The following is a 19,095-nucleotide window of genomic DNA, read 5'->3' on the forward strand; positions in this document are numbered from 1 at the left end:
TCCTGGGCAGGAGAAAGAAACAGGCCAGAGGCGGGACGTATTGGACACTAGAGTGTGCCGTGGAACTAAGGGGATGCCAGTATGTGTGGGGCATGACACACACGTGCTGGGGTCCCGTCATTCCATTGTCATTCCATACTGGGATGCTGTTGTGAGGTGACATATTTTACTATAGAAGAAAGAGGCTTCTCCCAGGGGATCTCCCCGAGCGAGTGTGCAACAGCAGAAGCCCGAGGCAGTACGGGGAGCAGTGCTCCAGTGAAGAATGGGAAAGCAGTTGAATCTACAGCAGGATGGTTTCTGAGCATCTCCTGAAAATGTGGAATACATGCATCTTGTAGATGTAAACCATTTTTTTTTTTAATTTTCAGGAACAAAAACCATGGTATAGCCCTTCACCCCACACATTTTATTCACCCTTAGACATCTAGTCAACCTGATTTGTTACTGCTGCTGTTAGCTTTGATTGCTTGACGGAGGTGATGTCTGCTACAAGGTTAAACTGTAAGGTTACTGGTTTTCGATTTCTGGGTCCTGTTCATTCCAAGTGAGTCACCAAGTCCAGCCCATACTCAGGTGCTGAGAAATTAAGCTGTACCTCCTGAAGGGGGCTGTCATCCAGAGCTAAGTCATTTGTATTTTTGCTTAAACTGTTCCAGCTTTGGCCATTGGGAGTTTTTCAGGTTACCTCTATGTTCCTTTGACATGCCCTCATTCTTTTGTGTTTTGGGAACACTTCCTGGTACTTTCTGGTACTACAAGAAGACGGTCTAGGCTCATCTTGAAGCGTCTCTGTCCCGACTTCAGAATCAGCCATGTCTCCGAGGAACCTTGGTTCCTGTCATGGTTTGAAAACCAGGATCGGGGTGCTGGGTGTGCTTGTTGCCACTGAAGTGTCACTGCTCCTAGGCCCTCTCAGCAGACAGAGCTAGGAAATCCATCTGTATTTACTGTCCTATGCACACGCACACAACTATAGTCTTTCTGTATCTCTCCATCTGTATGTATATTAAGCTAAGGGTGAGTTCATACTGATGTCCTTGCGTCTGATTTAGTACCAAAGGTTCACCCTGGCCTTTCCCCTCGCTCTTCTGTAGCTTCTCTCTCTGATAGTGAGAAACCTGGCCCGAACCATCCACTATCCACTTAACTGCTCAACCCCAGGATACAGATGTAAAGCAGTTTCCAAATAATTAGCCCATGCTCCCGTGAGAAGCAAATTTCCCAACTAGAGTACAGCATTTATGTGTTGTTCCTAGTGCTTTTAACCTTAGAGTTCCAGTTAAAACACCATTTCCCAGAGTTACTTAGGTTAGCTCCTTTTTAGCCGCTCTCTTGAAGACTTTTCAAGAATTAAGGTAGGCGGGGGTCACTTTAAGGATAGTTCCGGATACTCAGCTTCCATAAATAACAGTATTCAGTACCTCTTAGTCATCTCAAATTTTAGCATTGCCCCAGGGTGTAAATATTTCCAAACCACCAAACAAAGGGAACTTGGAATTATGTATAGTTATTGAGAGACTGAGTCTTGATTAGATGACAAATCTTTTCAAAAGTCAGATGGTTTGCAGAGTTTGCTTTTATTATTTAAAAATTTTTTTTTATTTTTGGGAGAGAGCAGGGGAGGGGCAAAGAGAGAGGGGGACAGAGGATCTGAAGTGGGCTCTGTGCTGATAGCAATCATCCCTGTGTGGGGCCTGAACTCATTAACTATGAGATCATGACCTGAGCCAAAGTCTGGACACTAACCGACTGAGCCACCCAGGTGCCCCAACAGAGTTTTGCTTTTGAGGTACACTTTTAACAAACCTTCCTATTATTTATTTAAATGAATGAGATTTCTTGATACTTTCATCTGGGAGGAAGGAAGGAAGGAAGGAAGGACGGAAGGAAAGAAGGAAGGAAAGAAGAAAGGAAAGAAAAAAGGACGGAGGGAAAGAAAAAAGGAAGGACGGGAGGGATGAAAGAAACGCAAGAGAATCATTGTTGAACCTTGTCGATTCTAGCAAAAAGTTAGCACTCATCTGTGGATACTAATTAGGAGGAAGAGAAAAATCCATTGACATCTTTAAGAGATGAATTTCCATAACAAATTTATTGTTTAATGATTATTTATCAGTGTGATTCATTTTATTTTTACCAGTTATATACTACTAGTAATGTTAATAATTCAATAAAAAAAATAAAAGCCTATGATCAGGAAATGTAAATTTCCATTTATATGATAAGGTGATCAATATAACTTTGAAGCAGAAAAACATTACCTATGGGGATATGAGTTTAAGGAGAGAGAAATGATGTACACTTTGTGATTCTCAAAAGAAGCTTACTTAAAAAAAAAGAATGATTGTTGGTTTCAAATTGCTGTAGTTTTTAGATTCCTTTGGATATGTCTTACTTGTGTCAATATTTATAATTGCTGGAAATTACATCCTTTTCAACTACTTAGACATGTAATGAAACGTTTTAGACAGCAGCTTGGTGTGCAATTGGGAATGGGGAATGGGGAGGAGGAGGAGGGGGCCTGTTTGCAGGCCTCAGGGCGGCATCCAGTTTTGTAAAAGAACCCGCATGGAGGCCGCCAGCTGTAGACAAAACAGTCTCCATTTCTTGACAGTATTTGAGACCTTGCACAAAAAACTCTCCTTGCCTCAGTTTAGCGGATTCTTAAAACTGGGAGACCACAACCTTGCTGGGTTGTTGCAAACAGAGATAAATATCAAAAACCACAAACCATGTGGTACGCAAGAAAGAGGCGCGGTGTGCTTGCGTGCTGGGATAGGCACTGAAGTCCCGACCTACGACAAAGTAACTCCAAACTCCCTGGCCCTGGACCCAACTTCTGGGTGGACTGCGTAGACCCCTCCTCTCGCAGCTTGCTCCCGGAGCCCCGCCTCCGTTTTCCCGGGCGGCTCCGCCCCAGCGGTCCGGAAGCGGGGCGGTCCGGGGACCCAGATTCCCCGGGACGCTTCCCAACCTGCGGAATCGGCTGAACAGGTATGCTGCGGGCGGGACGCCCCGGATCCTAATCCCGAGCTGTCCCCGGAGCTCCGGGAGCCGCGGGGAAAGGCACGAGCCCCTGCGGGGTAGATAGGGTCTGCAGGGGAGCCGTCCGAAGTCCTGGGCCCGCGTCAGTCTCCGTGGCAACGTGCGACACGCCGCGCTCCCGCCAGCGCGCAAACTCGGCGCAAGCTCGGCCGCCCACCCGGCGGCCGCCTCCTGGGGTGCTTCTAAGAGAGAAGGCTTGTCCCGAGAGCTGGGGGCTTCCACCCACTGGTGCTGTCTGGGCGGTGGGTCGCCGTCTCTCAGGTACGGGGCTGGTGCCCTCGAGTTCCGATTCCCCAGCCACCTTCCTCAAAACCCGATCCTCGGGTGTCTCAGGCCTCCCCTGGCAGCGGAGCTGGTTCCCAGCCCCATGCCACCCACGCAGTTGTCCCCCTTCCTACCCTGACACAAATTATCGAAAACATAACCTGCCTGCTCACGCAAGTTTTAAAAGTGGGCATGATGCCCTAATTGCAGTATAAAGAGGAAACGCAAGGGAACCGTTTACAACAAAGTCTGCATTTCAGTCTGCAAATGCTTGGGTTAGTCCACACTTGAAGACGTCGTGAAGTAGCCAAGTGCCCGCACCTGGGCAGGGAGGCACCTGACGGTGACTGCCGCCCGCTATTAGGTTTCGGCTACCAGGAGGAGCGCGGCCAGCGGGGGCGTGATTTTCCCCACCGGTGCACGGTTCTTGGTAATTTTCTAAACAAAAAGTGCAGTCAAGCCTTGATTTACACGCAGTTGCATTCCTCGAAAATTCAGTGTTTGTTAAAACTGCAAAAGAAAAAAAAATCTGTATTTACATGTAAAATGGAATTTGGTTCTAGCCGCAGGTAATTATAAACGGATTTTTCCACGCACCTGAATGTGTGTGGGGATTTGCTAAGGTTGTAAGGCCGCAGGATAATCCTTTAACTTCAGGACTGTTCCTCGCATCGCAGGACATTAGTATCTGAGGCCCAAGCCACTTCTAAATGCCAGAGTGCTTCTCCAACTCTGCCGAGAACAGGAAAACATCCACAAATACCCAAGATGTCCCCTAGGGGGCAGCACGTCCCCGGTGAGAAGGGCCGAACTGTAAAACTGCGCGAGCCTTGAAGACATTCCTGCTTTATAGAGATGCCAAGACCCGAGGTGGTGTATCTGATTCTCAGAACAATCTTGCACATATGGGAATTGTTATTTCCATTTTAGGAATTGGGAAAGTGAAGTTTTCAGAGATTAAGTGACTTCCCTAAGATTAAGTAATCTTCCCCAAGATTAAGTGACTACGCTGTATCAAAGCTGAGTCTGACCTGAGATTCTACCAAAAAGCAGTTTGATTTTGGTTGTCTCCTGTGGCCACAAGGAAAGTTATTTGACTGTCTTGGTGAGGTTGGTAGGAAAATTTTAGCAAAGTAAGTTCTTTTACGTTGAGTGATCAATTTTGTGACTTTATGAACAGTGTGTGATAAAATTTCATCGCTCTGATTTCAGGAGCCACCGTGCATTCGAGACAATGGATAAATACGATGTGATTAAGGCCATTGGGGAAGGTGCCTTCGGGAAAGCATTCTTGGCTAAAAGGACATCGGATAGCAAGCACTGTGTTATAAAGGAGATCGATTTTGCAAAGGTAAATTGAAGAAGTTCACATTCCTGTTCATTTTCAGTATTACATTCAACTGGCTTTTAATTAGGTATGAAAAGGAAACACATTTTTTTTTTGCTTGTTTGTTTTCATAGTATGAACTTTAAGCCTCAGTTAACTGGTTTACTCAAACTCCTAAGTCCGTGGTCCAAACAGCAACCAATGATTTTATTAGAAAAAGGAAAGGAGAGGAGAGGAGTGGGGAGGGGAGGGAAAAAGAGGAAAAGAAAAATAAGATTATAGCATCTGGCTCCTGTGGCACTTGAGGGTGGCCTGCAAGGCCTGTGAGATTTCTTCTGCTCTATTGCTTGACTTTTCTGTTTGGCCACAGGGTGGTCCTCTTCCTCTGGCTGTATCTCCATCATCAGGTCCCCTCCACAAAGACTCTTTCTCTAAACGTGCCAACTGAGGTAGCAACACACCCTCAATCGCTCCGTATTACACTGCCCCATTTTCTGAATGGCATTTATTTTATTTTTTTATTAAAAAAATTTTTTTTTTAATGTTTATTTATTTTTGGGACAGAGAGAAACAGAGCATGAATGGCGGAGGGTCAGAGAGAGAGGGAGACACAGAACCCAAAGCAGGCTCCAGGCTCTGAGCTGTCAGCACAGAGCCCGACGCGGGGCTCGAACTCACCGACAGCGAGATCATGACCTGAGCCGAAGTTGGACGCTCAACCGACTGAGCCACCCAGGCGCCCCTGAATGGCATTTATAATCAGGAATTACTTTGCTCACTTATTTCTTCATGCGTTTATGGTCTGTCTCCTTCAGCATGTAGGACAGTGCCTGGCACATGATAGGCGCTCAAAAACATTTATTGAATGCATTGAATGAATGGAGGAAACCATGGTACTTTTGTTAGCTTAACGATTTTGGAGACTAATGAAATATATTTCATTGAAAAGGAATCATTTTTGTGGAATTCCTCTCAGCATTTGTGTCACCCTCTCTAGTGATGTGTGCATTTCAAATGTTGGGACAACAATGCCCATCACATGCTAGAATTAATTTTTTTTTTAATTTTTTTTTTTCAACGTTTATTTATTTTTGGGACAGAGAGAGACAGAGCATGAACGGGGGAGGGGCAGAGAGAGAGGGAGACACAGGATCAGAAACAGGCTCCAGGCTCTGAGCCATCAGCCCTGAGCCTGACGTGGGGCTCGAACTCACGGACCGCGAGATCGTGACCTGGCTGAAGTCGGACGCTTAACCGACTGCGCCACCCAGGCGCCCCTGGAATTAATTTTAAGGCAAGTGTTGTTGGTTGTCTTCTGGAGGATTTATGATTGAGGGTAGCAGAAGACCTTCCATACAAAATGTCTGCAAAATGGGGCTTCTGGCTGGCTCAGTTGCTCAATCGGTAAAGCATGTGACTGTTATAAGTTCGAGCCCCACGTTGGGTGTAGAGATTACTTAAAAATAAAATCTTAAAAAAAAAACAAAAGCAAAATCCCCAGATGTGTGCAAAATGGACTTCATAAGTTGCACAGTGTGAGCGTACTTAATGCCACTGAATTTCTCATTTAAAACGGTATATATTTATGTTCTATATACTTTACCACAATTCTTAAAAGTTGCAAAGAAAAAAGGACTTCCCTTTCCCTTACGTGAAAGCTCAGATGTAAGTTTGCTGTATAAAACTCAGGGGCGCCTGAGTGGCTCAGTCAGTTAAGCATCTGACTTCGGCTCAGGTCATGATCTCACAGTTAGTGGGTTCGAGCCCTGCGTCGGGCTCTGCGTTGACAGTGTGGAGCCTGCTTGGGATTCTCTCCCCCTCTCTCTGCCTCTCCTTGACTCATGCTTTCTCTCTCTCTCTCTCTCTCTCTCTCTCTCTCAAAATAAATAAACAAAAGAAAGAAAGCTCTGGTGTAGATGGTTAGCCTCAGGGAGAAATGCTTTATTTACCAATATAAGTCCCTTTTCATGGCTCCGGTGGCATACTTCTACAAGTGTCCTATTATTCTAGAGGCCTGTCAGAGCTTCCATCTGCAACATTGTTCTGCTCACACTCTCTCGTTTATCTGACTGCTCTTTCTCAGGCCTCCCTGTTTCCTCATCCTCTGTCTGTCCCAACCATCTATTCTTGGCTGACACTCTTCTCTTTCCCTGGGCCATCGCCTCACTAAAGACCTCACCAGGTCGCAGGCCACACTTACAACTCTCTCTCCAATGCTGACACCTTCCAGCACCCTGGTTCTGCATTTCATCTGCTCTGTGCCACACTGTGCTCATGACATTAGTGTCCTTGTGATACCGAGGCTCAAGACTGAGGAGTCATCTCTGAGTTTTTTCTCTCTCTACATCCAATTACTTGCTAAATGCCATTGGCTCTTTCTCTCCCTCGAGTTTGTCTTATTCCTTTCACCAATTCCCTGGGTTACCCAGTAGCTTTGTCACGGCTCCAGCAACATTTTGATAATGCTCCAGTCATGTCCACAGACCTTCCCGTAGACAGAAGTCATAAAGGAAAAGATGGCTAGATGCATTGTCATCTTTGCGTAAAAACATCAAACTTCTGTATGACAAAACCCACCACGAATAAATTCAAAGTTGACAGAATGCCAAAAATATTTGCCAAGTATTGACCTAACGGTGCTAGCCTTTTGTAAATGAATAAAAAGAAAAAAAACCCATAACTGAAGAAGTAATCATACTTACTCCTTAGTAAACTAAGAAATAGAAGTCAAACAATTTCACTCTTTGGGTATGCATTTGGGAAGGATTAGAAGGAATATGAAAGTGGAGGAAGTGGGCACTGTCTCCCTCTACTGGGAGGAAGGTAAATTGGTATCACAATGAAGAGAACTCTGTACCAAAGCCTTGGGAGGATCCATGCTGTGTTTGTATTATAGGTCCGCAATATGTTGTGATGATGAAAACAAAATCAGGCCACCAGCACTTGTGTGTATGTGTGTGTGTGTGTATGTACTGTTAATGTTATACACACACACTAACTGATTATTGCTGAGTGATGGGATTTCACCCCCACCATTCCTTTCTGCAGTGTCAGAATTTTAAAATTTTTTTAACGTTTATTTGTTTTTGAGAGGGGAGGGGCATGCGTGGGGGAGGGACAGAGAGAGAGAGGGAGACACAGAATCCAAAACAGGCTCCAAGCTCTGAGCTGTCAGCATAGAGCCCAACACAGGGCTCGAACTTGGTTGGGAACAGGGAGATCATGACCTAGGCTGAAGTCAGATGCTCTACCGACTGAGCCACCCAGGTGCCCCGTGAATTGTATTATTTGTATAAGCAGGAAAGCTGTCTTCATTTTGAATTTTTTTAATGTTATTTATTTTTGAGAGGGAGAGAGAGAGACAGAGTATGAGCAGGGGAGGGGCAGAGAGGAAGACGAAGACACAGAATCTGAATCAGGCTTCAGGCTCTGAGCTTTCAGCATAGAACCCGGCATGGGGCTCAAACTCACAGGCCATGAGATCATGACCTAAGCCAAAGTCGGTTGCTTAACCTACTGAGCCACCTGGGCGTCCCTTCAAAAAGGAAAGGAAAAAAGTATACGTCCTAGGATCTAGTACATCTGCTTCTGGGGGTTTATTCAAAGGGAAATCTTCAGAGATGTACAGTTAGAAAGCAACTTAAATGTCCAACAGCTGGGGATTGGTTACATAATTTATGAAAAACAAAGCAGTTCTTAGAAATCATGTTGTAGGTGAAATATTGACATGAGAAATGTCATGGCTTCTGCTAATTGGGAAAACAGTATGTGCACAATGAGGCAATCTTTGTAAAAATACATATTATCTCTCTCTCCGTCTCAGTATTTATACACACACCCATATATTCACATACGTAAAAGGAAGATGTCCTAGATTGCTATCATGTAGGTGGAATGTGGGATTATACTGTACTTTTATATTCTTTCACTCTTCAGATTAGTTTTGACACTCTCGCTGATTTGTTCCCACATTCCATGTCCAGCATCCCTCCCCCGCATGCAAACCCTTTGCACCCTAGCCTCGGTGCTCACCCATGGGGCTCTTTCTTTCAAGAAAGTCTTTGCCCATCTCCAAGCATCAAAATCCCACTTGTTTAGGGCTGAGCTCCAGGAAACCTTCCAGGACCTTCCGACTCAAAATAATCTCTCTCTGTAAACTCCATAGATTTTTATCCATCATGTTGTTATGTGCTGATTGCCTTCTACTCTGATGTGCTTTGGCTGGTCTGTGTGTGCGTCTATGCCTTCTCCCCCTTATTAGACTGTGTTTTCTGTGCAGGCAGAATCCAGGCTTTATTCATCTTGGTATTCCACACAGCACTGGTAGGTGTTCAGTACGTTGTTATTGCATAAATAATTCAACTGATAGATACTTTCAGGCCTTCTAATTCTACCGTTAAGCTGGTACATACTTAGGGATTATAACACCATTTTAATTCTAAGTAAAGAAGAAACTATTTGGGAGGTGAACCCTCTTTAACAATGTATATTAATGCAGTTCATAGCATCTCTCCCATTCTTTAGTATACATAATAAAAAATTGACCATATTTTTCTAATACAGAACTGATTTTCTTTCATCCTTTTTCTCATGAACCACCCCGGTATCCATCCATCACTAAGGAGAATGTTATGTTAGGCCTCGTCCGTCTTGCTTTTTCATGTGTCTTTCTGTTATTAAATTTGCCTAGCAATGCCTGTGTCCCAGTATTAACATGTATTACTTCTTTCTCCCTTTTCTACCCTAATGTAGTTTTTCATCACTTCTCAGCTAAAGAAATCTATGTTTCTTTTCACATCTCCAATGCCTCTCCACGCGGTAAACTCTAAACACCAGAACGTGAATTGCTCATTTTCTTATAGGTACCAAAAATCTAGTATTTTTTTCTCTTATCATCCTACTATTACTAAGCATATTATTTTGATTCTTTTTTTTTTTTTTTTTTTTTTTTTTTTAAGTAAGCTCTATACCCAAGGTGGGGCTTGAACTCCTGAGATCAACCCTGAGATCAAGAGTCGCATGCTCTATTAACTGAGCCGGCCGGCCGCATTATTCTTTTGATTCTTGCTTCCAAATATGTGTTGTATATTTTCTTGATTATAAAATACAAATGTTCATTGTAGAAATTTTTGAAAAGAACCGAAGGGGAAATTAAGACCATTTAGGGGAAAATAAAAATCTTTTATAACCTTTCTCTTAATCACTATTAACATTATGGTGAATTTCTCTCCAGGCTATTTTAATTTTTTTTTTAGAGATTATTTATTTTGAGAGAGGGAGCACGTGTGAGCTGGGAGAGACAGAGGGAAAGAGAGAATCCCAAGCAGCCTCTGAGCTGTCAGCGCACAGCCTGATGCAGGGCTCAAACTCACAAACCCAGAGACCATGTCCTGAGCTGAAATCAAAAGTTGGACGCTTAACCAACTGAGCCACCCAGGCACCCCATCTCTGGGCTATTTTTTTTTTTTATTTTTAAAAATGTTTTTATTTATTTTTGAGAGAGACAGAGCACAAGTAGGGGGATGGGGTGCAGACAGAGAGGGAGACACACAGTTTAAAGAAATCTCCAGGTTCCAAGCTCTCAGCACAGAACCTGATGCGGGGCTCAAACCCATAAACCGTGAGATCATGACCTGAGCCAAAGTCAGACACTTAACCGACTGAGCCACCCAGGCATTACCCTGGGATATTTTTAATGCATAGATACTTTATAAGCTGTTGGAATGATTGGTGCCATGATGGATATACCCTTCTATTGCAGCTTTTTATTTTTAGCAATATATTGTATTTTCCCAAGTCATTCAATGTGTTCATATAAAATGTTCTCATAATATTAAATGTTCACAATAATAGTGATAATGGTTACCATTAACTGGGTGCCTATTAGACATTCTGCCATCCTGGGTACTTTACCTGTATCAACTTATTTAATCCTGACAACAACCCTGAAGGGAGATCTCTTGCTTCCCTGTATAGGTAAAAGAGCTGAGGCTCAAAGATGTTAAGTGATTTGCTTAACGATCTTTCCATTTCTTCCTCTGCTCTTTCTGCTCTAACACATTGCCTCCCTTGATTTGTGATGACTGCATAATACAACATCAGGTTAAAAACACTATCATTTAACTTCTTCTCTTTTTGGACATGTATGTTTGATTTTTGGGGTATGATTAAATACCATGTAATATGTAGAATAGGAGTCACTTCTTTTTTAATTTTATTTTTTATTTTTTTAAATTTACATCCAAGTTAGCATATAGTGCAGCAATGATTTCAGGAGCCCCGCACCCATTTAGCCCATCCCCCCTCCCACAACCCCTCCCGTAACCCTCAGTTTGTTCTCCATATTTAAGAGTCTCTTCTGTTTTGTCCCCCTCCCTGTTTTTATATTATTTTTGTTTCCCTTCCCTTATGTTTAGCTGTTTGAGTCACTTTTTACGTTTATTTATTTTATTTTAAGAGAGCGAGAGAGTGAGAGTGAGAGAGAGAGAGAGAGAGAGAACAAGTGGGGGAGGGGCAGAGAGAGAGGGAGAGAGAATCTGTGCTATCAGCACAGAGTCCAAGGCCGGGCTCGATCCCACAAACCGTGAGCTCATGACCTGGGCCAAAATCAAGAGTCAGACGCTTATCTGACTGAGCCACCCAGGCTCCCCTAATATGAGTCATTTTTATTAAACAGACTATGTGTGTTTACCTATATGTGCATTAAATAAAAAGGTTTAGCCTGGGTGGCTCAGTCAGTTAAGTGTCTGGCTCTTGGTTTCTGCTCAGGTCATGATCTCACAGTTATGAGTTCAAGTCCTGCATCAGGCTCTGCACTGATGTTGTGGAGCCTGCCTGGGATATTCATATTCTCTCTCTCTCTCTCTCTCTCTCTCTCTCTCCTCTGTGTACTCTGTCAAAATAAATAAATAAACTTAAAAAAATAAAATTAAAAGATTTATAGAAAGGTTTAGCAATTAACAGCAATTACTCCTACGGCATAAGAATTCGTGGAATGAGTGGGGTTGTGGACAAGGGGAAGTTTCATTTCCATTGCGCTCACTTCTGTCTGGCTTCAGATATTTTTTAAAATCACAAGTGTGTATTATGATAGTAATTAAAACACTAATAATAAGAGTGCCTGCTCAGTCACTTGAGAGTTGGACTCTTGGTTTCGGCTCAGGTGATGATCTTGCGGTTTTGTGGGTTCAAGCCCCTCATCGGGCTCTGTGCTGACAGTGCAGAGCCTGCCTGGGATTCTCTCTCTCTCTCTTGCACTCTCTGCCCCTCCCCCACTTGCACTCTGTCTCTCAAAATAAACAAAATCAACTTAAAAACTAAAATTAAAGAAATAAAAAACTAATAGTAAAACATGGTGATGAACGTTGTCATAGGAGAATGCTGAAGCACGTTTCTGATTATTTTCTTTGGATAAATTTCTTTTTTTTTTTTTTTTAATTTTTTTTCAACGTTTATTTATTTTTGCGACAGAGAGAGACAGAGCATGAACGGGGGAGGGGCAGAGAGAGAGGGAGACACAGAATCGGAAACAGGCTCCAGGCTCTGAGCCATCAGCCCAGAGCCTGACGCGGGGCTCGAACTCCCGGACCGTGAGATCGTGACCTGGCTGAAGTCGGACGCTTAACCGACTGCGCCACCCAGGCGCCCCTCTTTGGATAAATTTCTGGAAGAATTACTAAGTCAGACCCTGGAACATTTTTAAAGTTTCTTAGTACATCTTATAACACCTCCTTCCCAGAAAAATTTTACAGTTTATATACTTAACACCAGAAGTCTACGAGTGCCGTTTTGCTGCTGTTTGGATAACCCCGTGTACCAAAATTCTTTTTGTCTTTGACCATGTTTTTGATGAGACATGCATGATATCAAGTTTTGTTTTCATCCTTGCTCTTTTGATTATGGAGTGAGGTTGAATATTTTCTTTTCTCTTTATCAGTCATTTTTGTTTAGTTTTTGTGAGTTTCCCATTCGTGTATTTTCCCCTATTTCTATTGGCAGATTTGCCTTTCTTTTCTTGTTAATTTGCCAGGACTCCTTTATATAACTACAGAACTATTTGTCACATACATTGCCAATATTTTTACCTAACCATCAAAATGCAGTGACCTACCTGCATTTGCCTTTTGATTTTGTGTATAATGTCCTTTTGAAAAATAGCAGTTAAAGTAGTTGAGTAGCCAAGTCTATCAATCTGGTAAGAATACTTCAGTTTCTTTTTTTTTAATGTGTATTTATTTGGGGGGGGGAGAGAGAGAGAGAGAGAGCGGGAAAGGGGCAGAGAGAGAGGGTGAGAGAGAATCCCAAGCAGGCTTCACACTGTCAGTGCAGAGCCCAACACGGGGCTCAAACCCACGAACCACGGGATTACCTGTGCTGAAGTCGGATGCTTAACCGACTGAGCCACCCAGGTGCCCCAGTTCCTTTTGTTTTTGAAGCTCATTTGCACCAGCTGTGCAGTTTAATTGGGGTGGAAGGAACTGAAGCTGAGAAGCTTCAAAGGCCTTGCTGAAGGGCACACAGGTAGGAGGCAGTCAGGCTGGGATCGAGAACGTTAATTTTTACAAAATCCTTAAATCTCAGTGAGGATGAGAAATTTGGGAACTCCCACATCAAGTGTGGGCCAGTGTGGAAGAACATTACAGAGGGAGCAGTGAGAGGAACCGGGGACCTGCAGAGGCCAGAAGCCAGGGTGGAAATGACAGGGTGGAAATGATGGCAAAATGTGAGAAGGAGGAAGTAGAGGTGAAAGCGAAGGGTGGCCGCTGCCACTGACACCAACACCATTGAAAAATACTGGTCAGTAGATGATATATTGAATAGTAAGAAAGTACATCAAATCAGAAATGAAGTCACAAGAGACAGTTTTTATTTGCAAGTGAAAAATGTTGTCATCTTAACATAGAATTTTACTGGTCTGATTGATGTGATATATGACCTTCTTCTTAAGATTTCATTTGATTCTTCTCAGTAGCGATTGCTGCTGGAACATTGCATTTTTATAAAGAATGTCATTGCTGCAGAAAGATAAATATTCCAATAAGTTTCCTCTAGATGCCTGAATAATTAACACAATGCCACCAATGCAACTGAACCTTTTTTTTTTAATGTTTATTTATTTTTGAGATGGAAAGAGACAGAGCACGAGCAGGGGAGGGGCAGAGAGAGAGGGAGACACAGAACCTGAAGCAGGCTCCAGGCTCTGAGCGGTCAGCACTGAGCCCGACGCGGGGCTCGAACCCATGAACCGTGAGGTCATGACCTGAGCTGAAGTAGGACTCTCAACCTACTGAGCCTCTCAGGCGCCCCACAACTGAACCTTTAAGACAGCACACCTTCACCAGAAATATTTATTTTCTTGTTTACAATTGTCATAAACTATTGGTTAGATACAGATCTGCTCTAATTCTCAGGATGTCATTTCCTGCCACTGTCGATCAGTTTCAGAAGTGGAATTAGGAGCCAGTGAAATTCTGAAGAATTTCAGATGACAGTGAGCAGAAAGCATGTTCTCGAAAGCAAATTATCTCTACAGACTATTCTCTCTTAATATACTTTAGATGCCCACCCAAGAAAAAGAAGCATCAACGAAAGAAGTCGTTCTCCTGGCAAAGATGAAGCATCCCAACATCGTAACCTTCTTCAGTTCGTTTCAAGGTTTGACTTTCTAATGTGCTTCCAGGGTTTTAATAAAGTGTAGTCACGTAGACATCTATAAGGGATACGTTCCTGGGAACCGTGCATAAATTAGGTTTCGTAAACAGACTGGTTTTCCCGTTTACTTAAATGGTCATTTGAGACATTGACTTTACTTCTTCTCCAGTGAGTTTTCATAGACGACTTTTCCAAGTTTGCTCAAGTTTTCCTACCTGTCCTTGATTCTTACCATCTCAAATAGTTAATGATTGGTATGCTAATAACTCCTAGATTGTGGCCTCCAGTAATACACATGTATGTCTCACAATGCACGTTGGCTGTGAGTGGGCAGGGTCTTAAGTCTGGGGCCCAGGTGATGGAGCCGCCCAGGTATGGAGCACGCTGTTCTCCTGAGCCAGAGAAAAGGGCGAGACACAGGGTCCACCACGCCATCACCGTCAGAGCCCTGCTAGGATGTGGCCTGTTTCTCACGATCGTTCTGAGCTCACGGTCTTGTTGGCACAGCAGTCCCGATAACATGGTGACGAGGAATGGATATCCTGCCTCTGAGAGTCCTTGCATGCGCTGGGGCAACAGGTGGGCTGTCCAGTCCTCTTACAGAGAGGCGGCGAACAGCCACGCACCGTGGCCAAGCAAACAGCCAAAGCAGAGGGGGAGAAGCTTTAAGGAAGCAATTCCCTTCCTGTGGATGCCTGAATACAACATCTCTTCTGCCTTCATCCACCACTTGGCTCCAGAGGTAAAAATACAAAACACAACACGAAAGGAGCGTTGGTCAAAGACCATTCACTCACTTAACAAAGTTTTATTGAGTGCCCTCGATGCCAGGCGTTGTTCTGAGAGCCAGGAATATAACAGTGAACAAAACAGGCATAAGGTCCTGTCCTCATGGGGCCTCCATTCTAGGGGGAAGAGACAGACAATAAACACATATCCTGTATGTCAGGTGTGTGTAAGGCTGCACACGGTTCACCGTGGAGCATCCCTGTGCCAGCCCCCAGCACTGGGGTGGGTGCTTCAGTTCACACGTGCTGAGTAGTTAATGGAGCAGGAATGTTACCTAGATGCCTTAAAGCACCCTCAGGGGGTGTAAACATCAGTAAACAAATATACATAGTCCCTACTGTTTGAGCTTTTACACTGCGTAGGGCACTGTGTTTCTTACAATTTTTTAAATATTATTTTTAAAGGGGGGGGAGGGCAGAGAGAGAGGGAGACACAGAATCTGAAGCAGGCTCCAGGCTCTGAGCTTGTCAGCACAGAGCCTGACGCGGGGCCCGAACCTACGAACCGTGAGATCATGACCTGAGCGGAAGTCGGACGCTCAACTGACTGAGCCACCCAGGTGCCCCATGTTTCTTACAAATTAAAACCTCTGCATTCAGTGTGGCCCTCTTCAACTCCTGGGTATGAACAGGGTTCTTCTGAGCTCTACTTGGGACTTGAGCAGTACATCTGAGCAGGGAGTTGGGTTATTCTGAACAACTTCTAAGGGGCAGCCACTGAATAAGTCCCCTACATTTCTATTCATCGATGCCTAACAAGCCAGAAGACAATCTTTTCCTCATTCCTCGGGTTATTGCTGTTACTTCCTCTGTCTGGCTAACGCTCACGCTCAGGCCTTCTCCGAGATCACAGTTCCCGTCAGAGCCCCCTTCCTGACCTTGCACCGCACCTCTGCACTTGTGTGTGTGTGTGTGTGTGTGTGTGTGTGTGTTTACAGGTATGAACTGGTGTAAGATAGTCCCTGTAAGACAGTAGATCTATTGAATCCTTTTCACTGGATCCTCAGCATCTAACACATAGTAGGTGCTTAATATACGTTTACTGAATGAGTACACGGACTGGACCACTTTCACAGAGTGGAATATGTCTTTATGCAAGGTAGATATTTGAGGACCGTTGACATAGATACTGTTTTAAAATCAGAGGTCATTTGTACAGCAGAAATGACCTCTACTGAGTCTGTTTATATTGTAAGCTTAAACTTTCTTATGGCAGCTTTATTTTTTGTTTTTGAAGTGTGTGTTTAGGAAAACTAGAGCAATGAGGACAGTGGGTTTGCCTGCAGGTTGTTGGGACTTGAAACATGGAGCTTATCTGAAAGCCACAGAACCCTTTGTAGCCCGGGACAGCTCAGAGTCAAGATAAAGCCTTTGTTTACCCTCAACAGCTTGTCTCTGAACAGAACCGTGGCTCTAGTTCAGTAAATGTTTATCTATAAAAAGTATGAAGTTTTTGTAAGTTTGAAACAACATATGAATAATAAGGCGATGTAGTGAGATTTTTCCTGAAGCTAAGTTAATTCCATTTAAATTCTTTCAGTAAATATTTATCGAGTGCCTGTTATATGCTAGGCATGTTCTAAGTTTTAGGGATCATCGGTGAACAAAATTGGCCAGTGCCCCCCACACTGTTGTTTACACACTGTTGCTGTGTAACAGAACAAGTGACCACAAATTCGGTGGCTTGAACCAACACCCATTGATGTTTTCCTAACCTCTCTAGATCACAGGTCTGGGTTTGGTTCTCTGGATTCTCCGCTCAGGGTCTCTCTCTCCACTGGGTCTGCTGTCTCATCGGAGGCTCAGCATTCTCTTTCATGCTTATTCACGGTGCTGGCAGAATTCATCTACTTCACTGGGGTGGGTATGGGCTTCCAGAGGCCAGCTGCCCTTTTGTAGGCCTTCTCTCCCTTGGAATCTCTCACTTCCTCTGTCTCTGACCTCTAGACTTAGATTTGGATGGATGCTGTGTTTAGGTCAAGCCCACCGGTAAAATCTCCTTTTCTATTAACTCAAAGTCAACTGACTTCAGTTATATCTGCAAGATCCCCTTCGCTGTATGACATGACATAACCATGGGAGTGATAGCCCATCGTATTTACAGGTTGTACCCTCACTCTGGGGGAGGGAGTCCACAAGGTGTGTGCACTGAGGCCATCTTAGAATTCTGCCTGCTATCAACTGTGGAGTTTTATAGGCCCAGGGGAAAGGGGGGGGGGAGGGTTGGACAATAAATGTTAATTAATAAGCACATTGTGTCGTATACTAGAAGGTGATAAGTGCTGTGGCAAAATAAAATAGGGTGAGGCAGGAGTGAGGAAACAAGTTAGAATAGGGCAGTCATTTGAGCAAAGACTTGAAGAGCCATGCTAAACTCTGGGGAAGAGTTTCCTAGGACAGGGCAACAGCCACTGCAAAGGCAGGAGGCAAGAGCAGGCCTGATGGGTTAAAGGATTGGCCAGGAGGCTTTGGGGAGAGGCAATCTGCTATGGGCCCTGAGCATCTCACACACACTTGCTGGGTGTGCCAGGAACGCAGAGCCCTGACCGCTGTCTACCCAGCTACATATTGTGTTTGTAGTGAGCGACACTGACGGATGAGACACTTCCCCCAAGGCGGAGCTGGCTTGTTCACTGCTCACTAGAATGCAGCAGATTCCTCAAGGTCAGTGTTCCTTTCCTGTAACGTGGCCCACTGCAGTGCATGTGCTTGTCTAGGCTCACATGTTGTACCTCCGTGGAGTTTGGGGGACACAGAGAACGAGCGCTAACGTGAAGCTCTGACTCCTGCTTTTGCCAAGAGTAATAAAGTCCTTTGCCTCTGGCCCAGGAGTTGCATGTCCCGGCATCCGTGAAATAGTCACAGGCTTGTAAATAGTACAGAATCTCATACCTGGCACGGAGCCCACTGGGAAGTCAGTGTGAGTAGAGTACAATGAGCAAGGGAGAATAGCAGGAGGTATTTTTATTCTTTAGGCCGATTCTGTGTCCCTCCTTGATGTGGGGTGCTAAAATGCTTTTACTTATGGAATGATGGTGGTAATGGATGATATTTCATCAAATCTAGAGGCCATTAGTTACAAGATACACCATTCTGTGCTAATTACAAGAAACAATACTGTCAATTAGATTGTAACACACTGCTTTTTTATCACAATTTTGTATTTAATGTGTATTAAAAGAGCCTTTTTAGACTTATTTACTTTCTATTACTCTTGTGCATACATAAAAAGGCAACTATAAGCAAATTAAATCGGTTAAGGTGTAAAAGTTATGCAGGAGGTATAATAGCACCAAGACTGCTGGGCCCCCGGCAACCGATTAGAAGATGCCAATGTCTGTAAGATGCAATCCTAACTTTTTAAAAGTGCAGTTTAGAATGAATTAATTACAGCAGTTGTTTTTTAAGTGTTGGAATTTGACAACAGAAAAGTTGCTTAATGTCAGTCCCTACTATTAGTGTCCCTAAATAGTTTTGAAAGGTCAATGACCCATGAGCTCTATAGTTCCAGAAGTTGCTGCCCTACAGTATGTCTTGTACTTCCTTTTTAGAGAGCGTCCTTTTCCTCTTCTCTGCATTGTCAAATATTCTTTAAGACTAAATACAGTCTTAATATTTGCAGAAAGGGACCTCTGTCACCTCTGCTCTGAGCACCTCCAAACGCTTGCTCATGTGGCATATAATCTGCTGTATTATCGTGCCAGTGTATTGCATTCTTTATTTCCATCAATGGGATTGGAGGCCGTGAGAACAAAATCCTTTCTCATACCTCTTTCCCCTCCTACTGTGCTTATTCTTCTTAAACAGATGGAAAATTTGAGAACATAAATGATATTTCCAGACAGTTCTAACCCCATTTAAATATGAAATTAACAGTAGCTAGTGGGGAGGCCATGGATATTTAGAGCCAAATGATGCTCCTTGACCCAAATAGTTTTTTTTTAAGATGGCTCAGCCATGATTACTTCTGAACCAGCCAATTAATTTCTTTCACGGAAAGCCAGTGTAAGGCTGAGT

General features: G+C 43.7%; 1 protein-coding gene across 4 annotated transcripts in view; it reads left to right on the forward strand.

Moving 5' to 3' along the window:
- The first annotated feature begins 2,820 nt into the window (after positions 1 to 2,820).
- The window catches only part of NEK5 (NIMA related kinase 5), a 60,708-nt gene continuing 44,433 nt past the window's right edge, over positions 2,821 to 19,095 (forward strand). For 2 of the 4 annotated variants that reach the window (XM_047857803.1, XM_047857817.1), the window contains exons 1-3: positions 2,821 to 2,997; positions 4,525 to 4,663; positions 14,197 to 14,293. In XM_047857803.1, coding sequence (XP_047713759.1) covers positions 4,547 to 4,663; positions 14,197 to 14,293 — 214 coding nt within the window. In that variant the 5' untranslated portion in view covers positions 2,821 to 2,997; positions 4,525 to 4,546. Of the gene's footprint in view, positions 3,310 to 4,524; positions 4,664 to 14,196; positions 14,294 to 19,095 lie in introns of those variants that run through there. The other 2 variants (XM_047857812.1, XM_047857826.1) reach the window with 2 other exon arrangements.

This window comes from Prionailurus viverrinus, chromosome A1, assembly GCF_022837055.1.
Source record: "Prionailurus viverrinus isolate Anna chromosome A1, UM_Priviv_1.0, whole genome shotgun sequence".
Classification (NCBI taxonomy): Eukaryota; Metazoa; Chordata; class Mammalia; order Carnivora; family Felidae; genus Prionailurus; species Prionailurus viverrinus.